General features: G+C 52.6%; 1 protein-coding gene across 2 annotated transcripts in view; it reads right to left on the bottom strand.

Annotated features, from left to right (window-relative positions):
* tmem120aa (transmembrane protein 120Aa) overlaps positions 1–13,609 on the bottom strand; it is a 43,174-nt gene that overhangs the window by 11,409 nt on the left and 18,156 nt on the right. For both annotated transcript variants that reach the window (XM_063031427.1, XM_063031426.1), the window contains exons 7-8: positions 6,080–6,145; positions 595–656 (exon numbers count right to left, since the gene is read on the bottom strand). In XM_063031427.1, coding sequence (XP_062887497.1) covers positions 595–656; positions 6,080–6,145 — 128 coding nt within the window. The remainder of the gene's footprint in view (positions 1–594; positions 657–6,079; positions 6,146–13,609) is intronic.

Raw genomic sequence — 13,609 nt, 5'->3', positions numbered from 1 at the left:
CTTGGGAAGCATTACCCAGAAATGTGAGGTTCACCAAGATGAAGTCGAAGAAAGCACACTTACACAGAGCCCGCCACAGCTCTAGCACGGGGAAAGGAGCCCGAGGGTGGTCAATGGGTAGAAAGAGAAGTTACTGCCGGGAGGGGGTGTTGGCAAGCACGTGAAATGTAACCATCAGCTCAGCTACGATCTTAGTGAATGGTGACGCAAACTCCAGTAGGCCACTGATTGATATGTTGATCCATATGCTTTGAATGACTGGATTACGAGGAGCTTTGAAGATACAGGTTAACTGCCTGGTAGTTTCAGAGACAGAACAAAGAGTTTCTAAAGAAGAATCAGTTTTCCAGGGATGAATTAGTTGACTTCAGCTAGATTATTTAGCTTTTTACTATGCCACAGGGTGAACCATACAGCTCCGAATACGACTCCATCAATGTCCCAGGAGTTAAACACTGCATCAGGGAGCACCCAGAACTCAATTTTAGCACACACTGACTTGGACATGCCAAGAAGAGCCATGCCGACTGGAGACACTGCACACCTTGCAGCGCCCGGTGAGGGAGGGGTGGCGTGCAACAATGGTCTACTTACTCTGGTACATGGAGAACGAGAGGAACTGGTTACGAAACAGCTGGTACATCTTCGAGTCGGGCCTAGAGACAACAGAGCTACACTTGTGACTTTGCCCACCACATGAAAAATGTAACCTCTGTCAGGATTCCAGGGTTTTTACTGAAAGCTCGGTAACACAATCGGACAAGAAATTGAAGCAGCAGGAAACTATTAGACCCAATAAGATCACAGGTGATCTTGCTGCACCTTCCTGCACAACCCCATAGTCCCTGACACCCCTACATCTATTGATAAAGGTACAGAAAATCATGGAGATACAAGAGATTGCAGATGGTGGAACCTGGAGCAATACAAAAGGCGTTGGAGGAAATCAGAAGGTCAGGAAGTATCTATGGAGGGAAAGGGGAAAGGACTTGATCTGAAACACCGATTATCTACTTCCCTTCCTGGCTCACTGAGTTCCTCCAGAACCTTTTGTGTTGCCACATATAAAATTATGAGGGGTTAACTAGTTTGTCCCTTTCCCAGTATCAAATATGAGAGGGCACAAGCTTAAGGTGAGAGAGGGAATGTTTAAAGAAGATTTGTGATGCAATTGTTTCTCAGAAGTACATAGAGTATGTGCCTGGAACACACTGCTGAGGGAAGCGGGAAAATCTCATTGAAACCTATCAAATGTTGAAAGGCCTAAATAGAGGGGATGTTTCCCGTTATGGAGGAGTTTAGGACCAAAGGACACAGCCTCAGACAAGAGGGACGTCCATTGAGAATGGAGATGAGGAGGGATTTCTTTAGCTAGAGGGTGGTTGGTCTGCGGAATTCGTTGCCACAGGCAGCTGTGGAGGCCAAGTCAAGCCGCAGCTTGGAAGGTGTGGAAAGGTTATGGGGAGAAGGCAGGAAAATGGGGTTGAGAGGAAAAATGGATCAGCCATGATGAAATGGCAGAGCATTCACGATGGGCTGAATGGCCTAACTCTGCTCCTATATCTTATGGTTTATGTGCAGGTACATGAGATTAAGGGCTGGCTGGTGGCATAGTGGCATCAGCACTGGACTTCAGGGCAGATGGTTCTGAGTTCAAACCCAGCCGGGTCCCAACCTGGGCAGCAGCAGTATCTGCGCAATCTGCTTCCATATCTTGCCATGAAAACCCTATGGACCCTGTGGTCAATGTCACAAAGAGTCAGGCTTGACTAAACAACTAAACAAATATGAGACCAATCTAAACTAACGTCATAGTCATTGTGGACCGAATGGCCTATTCGATGGGTAACAGGCAGTGAAGATTTTGCCTGTGATTTATGGATCAAACAAATTTCAAGACCTTTCCAGCAGGACCTGCTGAAGCTCCGTGTTCAATCAGATCAGCATAGTGGACAATGGAGTGTATGAATCTAGTGCCCACTACAGAAACGTTGTCAACCCCCCAAGGTCATGGAAGGATTGTCCAAAATCCACTCGTCTGGACAGCTGTCTGTTGTCAGCATTACAGTTGCAAAGTTAGATGGTGCAGGAAATCGACAAGGTGATTTCAGGGGTGCAGCAACACCTCATCTGCTGGAGGCACTCAACATCTGCAGGAGGAAAGGAACTGCCAAAACCCTGCATCAGGACAGAGCGAGAAATGACCCGTAAATGAGATACACGAGTCAGACTCAGAAGTGGAAACGGAAGAAGGGAAAAGAAAATGACAGTGATATGGAGAGAGTGAAACGAAATTTAAAGCGGGTTTAATCAGACTGTTCCTGGGAGGTTCATTCTAACTGAAATATAGTGGGGAAAACACACTTACAAACCCATTCCCCCCTCCCCACTCACACCCCCACACCCCTCCACCCCCTTCCCACACAACCGGAACCCCCTCCTCCCCTCACACCCCCACATCCCCCAACCCCCTCCCCACTCACACCCCCACCCTCTCACCCCCACACTCCTCCACCCCCTCCCCTCACACCCCCACACCCCCCAACCCCCTCCCCACTCACACCCCCACCCTCTCACCCCCACACCCCTCCACCCCCTCCCCACACAACCTGAACCCCTTCCTCCCCACACCAACCTCCTCCTCACTCACACCAACCCCGTTCCCCTTCACAGCCCCAAACCCCTCCCCACTCACACCCCCACCCGCTCACCCCCACACCCCTCCACCCCCTTCCCATACAACCCGAACCCTCTCCTCCCCTCACACCTCCACACCCCTCACCCCCTCCCCACTCACACCCCCACCCTCTCACCACCACACCCCGCCACCCCCTTCCCACACAACCCGAACCCTCTCCTCACCTCATACCCCCACACCCCTCCAACCCTCCCCACAGAACCTGAACCCCTCCTCCCCCCACACCCCTTCAGCTCCTCCCCACTCACACCCCCACACAACCCGAACCCCCTCCTCTCCTCACACCCCCACATCCCCCAACCCCCTCCCCACTCACACCCCTACCCTCTCACCCACACACTCCTCCACCCCCTCACCACACAACCCGAACCCACCTCCCCTCACACCCCCACACCCCCCAACCCCCTCCCCACTCACACCCCCACCCTCTCACCCCCACACTCCTCCACCCCCTCCCCTCACACCCCCACACCCCCCAACCCCCTCCCCACTCACACCCCCACCCTCTCACCCCCACACCCCTCCACCCCCTCCCCACACAACCTGAACCCCTTCCTCCCCACACCAACCTCCTCCTCACTCACACCAACCCCGTTCCCCTTCACAGCCCCAAACCCCTCCCCACTCACACCCCCACCCTCTCACCCCCACACCCCCTCCACCCCCTTCCCATACAACCCAAACCCTTTCCTCCCCTCACACCTCCACACCCCTCACCCCCTCCCCACTCACACCCCCACCCTCTCACCACCACATCCCGCCACCCCCTTCCCACACAACCCGAACCCTCTCCTCACCTCACACCCCCACACCCCTCCAACCCTCCCCACAGAACCTGAACCCCTCCTCCCCCCACACCCCTTCAGCTCCTCCCCACTCACACCCCCACACAACCCGAACCCCCTCCTCTCCTCACACCCCCACATCCCCCAACCCCCTCCCCACTCACACCCCTACCCTCTCACCCCCACACTCCTCCACCCCCTCACCACACAACCCGAACCCCCCTCCCCTCACACCCCCCAACCCCCTCCCCACTCACAACCCCACACCCCTCCACCCCCTCCCCACACAACCCGAACCCCCTCCTCCCCACACCAACCTCCTCCTCACTCACACCAACCCCGTTCCCCTTCACAGCCCCAAACCCCTCCCCACTCACACCCCCACCCTCTCACCCCCACACCCCTCCACCCCTTCCCACACAACCCGAACCCCCTCCTCCCCTCACACCCCCACATCCCCCAACCCCCTCCCCACTCACACCCCTACCCTCTCACTCCCACACTCCTCCAACCCCTTCCCACACAACCCGAACCCTCTCCTCACCTCACACCCCCACACCCCCCAACCCCCTCCCCACTCACACCCCCACCCTCTCACCCCCACACCCCTCCACCCCCTCCCCACACAACCTGAACCCCCTCCTCCCCACACCAACCTCCTCCTCACTCACACCAACCCCGTTCCCTTTCACAGCCCCAAACCCCTCCCCACTCACACCCCCACCCTCTCACCACCACACCCCTCCACCCCCTTCCCACACAACCCAAACCCTCTCCTCACCTCACACTCCCACACCCCTCCAACCCTCCCCACAGAACCTGAACCCCTCCTCCCCCACACCCCTTCAGCTCCTCCCCACTCACACCCCCACACAACCCGAACCCCCTCCTCTCCTCACACCTCCACATCCCCCAACCCCCTCCCCACTCACACCCCTACCCTCTCACCCCACACTCCTCCACCCCCTCCCCACACAACCCGAACCCCCCCTCCCCTCACAGCCCCAAACCCCTCCCCACTCACACCCCCACCCTCTCACCACCACACCCCTCCACCCCCTTCCCACACAACCCAAACCCTCTCCTCACCTCACACCCCCACACCCCTCCAACCCTCCCCACAGAACCTGAACCCCTCCTCCCCCACACCCCTTCAGCTCCTCCCCACTCACACCCCCACACAACCCGAACCCCCTCCTCTCCTCACACCCCCACATCCCCCAACCCCCTCCCCACTCACACCCCTACCCTCTCACCCCCACACTCCTCCACCCCCTCACCACACAACCCGAACCCCCCTCCCCTCACACCCCCACACCCCCCAACCCCCTCCCCACTCACACCCCCACACCCCTCCACCCCCTCCCCACACAACCCGAACCCCCTCCTCCCCACACCAACCTCCTCCTCACTCACACCAACCCCGTTCCCCTTCACAGCCCCAAACCCCTCCCCACTCACACCCCCACCCTCTCACCCCCACACCCCTCCACCCCTTCCCACACAACCCGAACCCCCTCCTCCCCTCACACCCCCACATCCCCCAACCCCCTCCCCACTCACACCCCTACCCTCTCACTCCCACACTCCTCCAACCCCTTCCCACACAACCCGAACCCTCTCCTCACCTCACACCCCCACACCCCCCAACCCCCTCCCCACTCACACCCCCACCCTCTCATCCCCACACCCCCCAACCCCCTCCCCACACAACCCGAACCCCCCCTCCCCTCACACCCCCACACCCCCCAACCCCCTCCCCACTCACACCCCCACCCTCTCACCCCCACACCCCTCCACCCCCTCCCCACACCAACCTCCTCCTCACTCACACCAACCCCGTTCCCTTTCACAGCCCCAAACCCCTCCCCACTCACACCCCCACCCTCTCACCACCACACCCCTCCACCCCCTTCCCACACAACCCAAACCCTCTCCTCACCTCACACCCCCACACCCCTCCAACCCTCCCCACAGAACCTGAACCCCTCCTCCCCCACACCCCTTCAGCTCCTCCCCACTCACACCCCCACACAACCCGAACCCCCTCCTCTCCTCACACCTCCACATCCCCCAACCCCCTCCCCACTCACACCCCTACCCTCTCACCCCCACACCCCTCCACCCCCTCCCCACACAACCCAAACCCCCTCCTCCCCACACCAACCTCCTCCTCACTCACACCAACCCCGTTCCCGTTCACAGCCCCAAACCCCTCCCCACTCACACCCCCACCCTCTCACCACCACACCCCTCCACCTCCTCCCCACACAACCTGAACCCCCTCCACCCCCCACCCCTTCACCTCCTCCCCACTCACACCCCCACACAACCCGAATCCCCTCCTCCCCTCATACCCCCAAACCCCCTCCTCACTCACACCCCCGAACCCCTCCTCCCTCACAACCCCCAATGCCCTCCCCACTCGGCTCCAAACATCCTCCCCCAGTCTCCCACACACCTCAGCTCCTCTTCACTGACAACAGCTCCCCACCCCACCCCACTCCACCATGCCACACCCTGTAGTGAAGGTCAGTCACTTGTGGTGCACCAGGACATGGTGAAAGCTGAGCACACCCACAGGGGCTGCACTCACCAGGTTAACATCACGCCCGAGAGGAAAGCCGAAACGTAGTGGTGCATCACCCACCAGCCTTTAATCCTGGGGGAATGTGGAAACACGATTGATTAGTAGAGCAAGCGCAAACCTCAGCAACAACATCCACTCCACAGAAAGGACACTCTGAGTTATCAGCTTCTGGCCACTTGTGTCCGCTATCCCAGACTAGGAGGTGATGCACTTCCTTGTCTGGGGCAGCGGCCAGGGTTACTGAACTCCTACCAGCTTGGCCCCGGCTGTGCAGAAGGCCGAGGTCCTGTTGCTCGCTGACCACCGACCTCCAGTGGTACGGCTGGTAGACGAGGAGACTCAGGGTTCAACTCCAACCTCGGCCACTGTCTGCGTGGGGTTTGCACGCTCTCCCTGGGACAGCTGAGGTTTCCCACACACGTTCCAGGTTCCTCCTGGTAATCCGATGGCTAACCAGTGGCAGAATGAGGGTAATGGTCCACAAAGCACCCTGCCAGCAAAGAATGAGCGTGACACGATTGCAGCCTAGCTCAAGACAAAGGACAGCCGGGGGTTAACGGCGATGTTTACAAAGGCAAATCAGCTGTAATGAAATGAGCATGTGAATCTAACAAATACTGAAAGGTCTGACTTGAATAAACTTGGAGAGGATGGTCTTACAGTGCTGGAATCTAGAATTCGAGGGCACAACCTCAGAATAGAAGGATATCCCTTTAAGGCAGAGACGAGGAAGAATTTCTTTAGCCAGAGGGTGGAATTGATTGAAGGCCAAGTTATTTGGTATATTTAAAGTTCAAGGTAAATTTATTATCAAAGTACATATATGTCACCATGAGATTCACCTTGTGCAGGCATATTCAGTGAGTCTAATAACCAGAATAGAATCCCAGTGTGCAAAAGACAATAAACTGTTCAAATACAAAAAGAAAGAAATAATAATAAATAAACAATAAAATATCGAGAGCATAAGACGAAGAGTCCTTAAAAGTGAGCCCATTGGTTGTGGAAACATTTGAACCGTGGGGCAAATGAAGTGAAGTTCAAGAGCCTGATGGTAGAGGAGCAACAACTGTTCCCGAACTTGGTGGCGTGAGTCTTGAGGCTCCTGTACTTCTTCCTCAGCGAGAAGAGAGCATGACCTGGGTGGTGGGGATCGCTGACAATGGACGCTGCTTTCCTGTGACAACACTCCGTGTAGATGTGTTCAATGGTGGGTAGGGCTTTACCCGTGATGGACTGAGCCATATCCACTTTTTGGAGGCACTTCCATTTAAGGGCATTAGAGTTTCCATGCCAGGCCATGATGCAAACAGTAAATACACTCTCCGCTATACAGTACATCTATAAAAAAAATCATCGAAGTTTTAGATGCCAGGCCGAATTTTTGAAAACTCCTCAGGAAGTAGAGGTGCTGCTGTGCTTTTTTCATAATTACACTTAAGTGCTGGGACAGGTCCTCTGAAATGATAACACTGAGGAATTCAAAGTTCCTGACCCTCTCCACCTCTCATCCCATGTTGACAACTGGCTCATAGACCTCTAGTTTCCTCCTCCTAGAGTCAGCAATCAGCTCTTCGCTCTTGCTGACATTAAGTGCAAGGTGATTGTTGTGGCACCACTCAGCCAGATTTTCAATCTCCCTCCTATGTGCTGGTTCATCACCACCTTCGATTTGGCCTACAACAATGGTGTTGTCACCAAGACCTCGCCTGGCTGGCAGTGAGAGGGGCCCTCCCAGTCAGAGCCCTCCTGTACGCCCGGAACGTCGTCTCTGCACCCCGCTGCCCACGGGAGGACTGCAGTGAGGAGGAGTCTGTGACCCAGCTCTTCGCACACTGTCAGTTCGCAAAGAGGGTGTGGAGAAGGATGGACGGGCTGGTGTCACGTTTCATCCCCAGCAGCTGCATAACATATCCCTTTAAGGCAGAGACGAGGAAGAATTTCTTTAGCCAGAGGGTGGAATTCATTGGAGGCCAAGTTATTTGGTATATTTAAAGTTCAAGGTAAATTTATTATCAAAGTACATATAAATCACCATGAGATTCACCTTATGCAGGCATAATCTGATCTACGGGCTGTTCCCGGGGACGCACACGGAGACCTACATCCGGTGCTGCTGGCAGATCATCAACTCGGTGAAAGACGCTCTAACTTGATGATCTACCAGCAACATGGAGATGTCTGTGGGAGAATGCTGCCGACTGGCACATTCTCAGCTGCAGGAGTACGTGCTGAGGGACGCCCTGAAACTTGGGGCAGCCACTGCAAGGGCCCGGTGGGGAAGGACCACAGTTTAGGGTTCTTCACCCGTGGGAGTGGGAGGGGTTGGGTGGCAGGTAGTATACGCCCAACAATGATGTGGTAAGGTGAACAACTGGACCGCCACGTGGGTGGCCATAAGTATGCATATGTACTGACTATAATGGAAACGTATGTAAAGGATGGAAAGTTATTGAATGGTTTATTGTATATAATTTTATTTCTGAATAAAGTATATTTTGAAATATAAAACAAAATGGTGTTGCCAGCAAACTTCAATATGGCATTGGGGCTGTGCTTAGCTACATGGTCATAAGTGTAATTTGAGCTTTGAAGTGCAAAGTAAGCAGAGCAGGGAGATGAGCGCACCGCCTTGAGGTGCATCTGTGCTGATGGAGATTGTGGAGGAGGTGCTGTTGCCAATCCAAACTGACTAGGATGTGCAAATAAGGCAATCGAGGATCCAATTGCATGGGGACGTATTGAGGCCAAGGTCTTGAAGCTTTCTGATCAGTTTTGGGGGGATGATGGTAGTGAATGCCGAGCTGTAGTCAATAAAGATCGTCCTGATGTGTGCATTAAAGCGGAGGTTGGTAGGTTCTTGATTAGTAAGGGTGTCAAAGGTTAAGGGGAGAAAGCAAGAGAACGGGGTTTAGAGGAGATAATAAACCAGCCATGACAAAATGGGCCGAACGGCCTAATTCTCCTCCTATGTCTGGTGGTCACTGATGACTGTTTTCGCTGGAGCACCGGAGGCTGAGGGAGAGCTGATCGAGGTTTACAAGATTACGAGAGGCATAGATAGATAGACAGGGAGTATCTGTTTCCCAGCGTTGAAATGTCTAATCAGAGGACATGCATTGAAGGGGAGAGGGGGTAGGTTCAAAGGGGATGAGACAGGTAATTTTTTGTCCTCTAAGAGTCTTGGATGTCTGAAATATCTGCCTGGTATGTGGAAGAGGAAAATATATTGGGGGCTTTTAAAAGACATTTGGATAGGCACATGAACTGTGAGGATGGAGGGATATGGACATGGTGCAGGTAGGAGGAATTAGTGTTTGGGTGTGTAAGGGGGTTTCGTCTTTTACTGTGTAGGCTAATTAAAATGGCTTATTTGTTACATTATACTTGGGAATGCTTCTTTGTTATGTTAAACGCTGAGAAAGTTTTGCGCTGTCAGCTTGTTTTGGGTTAGGGGGTGATAAGATGATGTTACGAACCAATTGGGATAGTTGTTATGATTTTGGTGTATCTGGAAGATTTGGATGCGCGGGGTTTTGGAGGGAGAAAGCAGGAGAGAGAGACAGAGAATGGACCAGGTGCTGTGAGTCCGCTAACGGGGTTGGACCCCGAGGAGGACGTTCGGCGAGGAGAGGAGACGGAGACAGACTCGTGTGGAGCGTCTGGTCGACCACCATTGTTGGTCCCAGGCGGCCGGTCGAGGTGGTCCGAGGAGTCACAGGGTGAAGAAGAAGGGTCCCGAGCTCCAACTGTTAGTGCACGAAGAGATTGAACTTTGATAAGTGTGGCGCCTTTTATATTTTATTCTCTATTAATTATATAGTTCCAGTAATATCTATAAACTGTAAATCATTTAATCGTATCTGGTGTATTGTCTGTTATTTGGGCGGGGTGGGGTACATCACACAGCATCCACACAAACTATTTACCCAGTTTGGCGGGGCCGAGGGCTGTTTCCCCAGACGACAGCGAGCCGAGCGACCCTGAGGGTGGCCAGGAGACTACAGGTGTTTTCGATTTGCTTTTTAGCTAGTCCAGCACAACACTGTGGGCCGAATGGCCTGTTTTGCGCTGTTCTGTGTTCTCTTATATTCACATCCATGGCTTCAGTAGCAGGGGGAAGAGGTAACGGGTTTGAGGTGTGAAGTCCTTGTGTGACTGTCAGGAGACACCAATCTTATCCTTCAGTGTACTAGATTGGCCCACCACCAACAACCAAGGCAATTCATGATGAAAGCGAAAATGAAGACGGTAATGGAACATCTGATGGTCCAGTTGTACGGGGATGAAAGTGGATGAAGTAGGTCAGATCAGGACTTGACTATCAATGCAGCATCGACTCAACAGAAGGGACAAGAGGGAGAAACAGGATTCATCTCCTTACTAAGTCCTTGAGCCTGGCGTGAGAACCTTGGAATGACATTCAGAAGGACATGCACCCTCTGGGCCTCAGAGAATTTGGCCATGACGGGGAATATATTGTGCAAGGGTGTGAGTGCTTGCATAACAAAAACTCTGCAGAAGGAACTCAGGAGCTGAGAAAGGGTTTGACCTCAAATACTGACAACGCTTTTCCTCCTACTAGGATCCCCCAGCAGACTGTTGCTCCAGATTGCAGCATCTGCTGTCTCTTGTGTCTCCTCTGAATCCTTGTACTTTGTCTTGGAAAGAATTGTAAGTGATTGAGCACTTCTAAATTCACTAGTTGTGAGCAGTGCAGACATCCCACCTCTCCCGGAAGTTCCGGGAGCCTCCCACATATTAATAGTGGCTCCCTGATGCCCACAAATTATATACAATATCATGGAAATCAAATTTTTTGAGAGCGAGCGAGAGAGAGCGAAAGCAAGCAAGCAAGCGAGAGAAAGCAAGTGAGAGAGAGAGCGCGAGAGAGCAAGAGAGAAAGCAAGCGAGAACGCTTGAGAGCGCACGAGTGACAAGAGAGAGCGCGAGCGAGAGCGCACCATGATAGAGTGTTACAAAAAAATATATAAAACGTATGTCACCCCAGACCACACTAAAGTGTACCCCTGCCTTATTGGGGTCAAAATAATGACAGTGTTGCTCGCTGCACTGTTTGCAACAGTGACTTTTCTATTGCCCATGGTGGGTTAAGACTGTAAAAGACATGTTGAGGTGAGTTTAACAGGTGTCATTCGTTCATTAGCATAGCTAACGTTATTTAAACTAGCTGGCTGGCTGCTAAGGAGCTACTCTATTGCAGACATCCCACCTCTCCAGGAAGTTCCGGGAGTCTCCTGCAAACTGATGGTGCTACCTCCCTGAAATGAGTTTTTGCAGGGTGGGATGTCTGGCAGTGCCTTGTGTATCAGGCACAAGTGCAGTACAACTCGGCTGTGACGCAGTAAAACACCGACCCCTAGTGGGGAAGCTCTGGCCTTGGGGCTCGGCTGTGATGCCTCTACACTTAATAAACACCAGCACCAATGCTTTAACCACAAGAGGCTTCAGGGTGAACTTTAAACAGAAACACAAAATAACATCTTTCAGCAGGCGAGCCAAAAGTAGCAAGACCTAAGGAACACCTCATAAGGAGAAAGGGAGCTGGAAGGATTGAGGAGGCAATTCTAGATTTCAGGCCTTCTCCGGCAGTGAAACTAAAGGATTAAATTTGGAGATAGTCTATGAGGCTGGAAATGAACCCCAGATATCCTGGGGGCAGTAAGGCTGGAGGAGGTTACAAATTGCAGGGCCATAGAGGGAGCTGAAAACAAGACCTGTGAACACAGGTCCAATGAACAAACAGGAATGAGTTGAAGGACAGTCAGAGCTAAGGACAGGGGAGAATGAGACAGCAGATCTGGACAGGACAGCTAACAAGCCTGTCTGAACAGGGCAGGAATTCCAGCAGCAAATGAGAAATGAGACCATGGGGAGGATTAACCACGCAATAGATGGATGGTTGGTCCCAGGCTGCTCTCAGATCAAACACCAACAGTTTGATTTAACCACGGAGAAGGAAACGGAGGTGGCAGCAGCTAACGAATGGAGCTGACGTTAGGGAGGGTGGACAACTTGTTCATGCCAGTACCCAGCTGAAGGGGGTTTCCACTCACTCACACTGATTGTCAGGAGGGCACTCTGACAGTCTGGAGGTGTCAGAGCGGAGGTGGAGCAGGAATGTGGGTATCACTGGACTTTCAAACAACGTTACTGAGTTGCAGCACAAGGGCAGCAAATAGGAGAGGGACAACGGGAAAGCACCAGAGGCTAGGGGAAGGGGAAGAGGAGCCATTAGTGGTGACCTTCAAGTCAAGCCTATTGTCATTTAAATATGTAAAAAAACATAAATAACCATATAATGTATATAGAAATGAGATGTTTCTTCGAACCAGAGTGTAAAGCACAGTAGCACACATAACACACGATAACTTATGAAGGCAAAGATAAAATCTATAGATGAATCACAGATAATTAACAAACTAAAGTGCCTAAATTAAATATTGCAAGGTATGGAACAGGTTAACCAGTGACCCTTTGAATGCAGCAGGGAGCTCAGAAGACTAACGGCCTGAGGGAAGAAACTGTTTCTCATCCTGACCCTGTTTGTTTTCATGCATCGTGGTGTACTGCCTGATGGTAGAAAGTCAAAGAGATTGCTGGATGGATGGGTGGGATCCTTTATAATACTAAGGGCCCTGGTGCTGAAAAATGTCCTTGATGAGCGCCCTCGGATCTTCCCAGCTGTCCTCACAGTCCTCTGTAGGGGCTTCCGGTCCGATGTTCAGCTGCTCCCATACCGGATGGAGATGCATTTGTCAGGATGCTCTCGATGGTGCTCCTGTAAAATACTGTTCAGATGGGTGGGGGGGGGGAGAAGAGGCCTTGCTTGCCTCGATCTTCTTAGGAATTGGAGGTGCTGCTGCGCCTTCTTGTCCAGGGAAGTGATATGAAGAGACCAGGTGAGGGAATCAGGAATCTGCCGCACTTGGCTCTCTCTACAGAGGAGACATGTATTTGCAGAGGGGGACAGCACCTTCTGTCACAGTTGGAAGGTGCTGGAAGTGTGGCTGTGGGCCAGACTATCAAAGGATGCAAACAGGTCAGGTAGACTGGTCTGTCGGTGCCAAGAGGCAGACAAGGGCCCACGTGCACAGAGGATCACTTCACATCCCTCAAATGTTAGTCCTGGCTGTCGGCCCAGTGGGTTGACAATTGTGCTCCTGAGATCTCCAACAGACAGCAATAGGGGTTAAACTGGGCAATGGTCTGTGCAAGTACAGACACATCGACAGTTACTTTTCCGCATATTTAAAAATCAAAAATGTGAACGCAAGACCACACAGCACAACAGTGAAGTTCGAAGATAATTGGAATGCTCAGCAGATCTTAAGTGGGAAGGGGGTCTGGTGTTGGGACACAATGACCTGGAGATTCTGTCCTACTCTCAACCTTCAGAACACAGCTTCTATCTATCTATCAGCCAATCACAGACAGCAAACCATGAAGGAAAACACCATTTTTAACTATCTGGATGATTAAAAACTTTGCAAAAAAATATCTATTTCAGAAGCC

This window comes from Mobula hypostoma, chromosome 23, assembly GCF_963921235.1.
Source record: "Mobula hypostoma chromosome 23, sMobHyp1.1, whole genome shotgun sequence".
In the NCBI taxonomy this organism is placed as follows: Eukaryota; Metazoa; Chordata; class Chondrichthyes; order Myliobatiformes; family Myliobatidae; genus Mobula; species Mobula hypostoma.
This window is presented reverse-complemented; position numbering and strand designations above follow the sequence as displayed.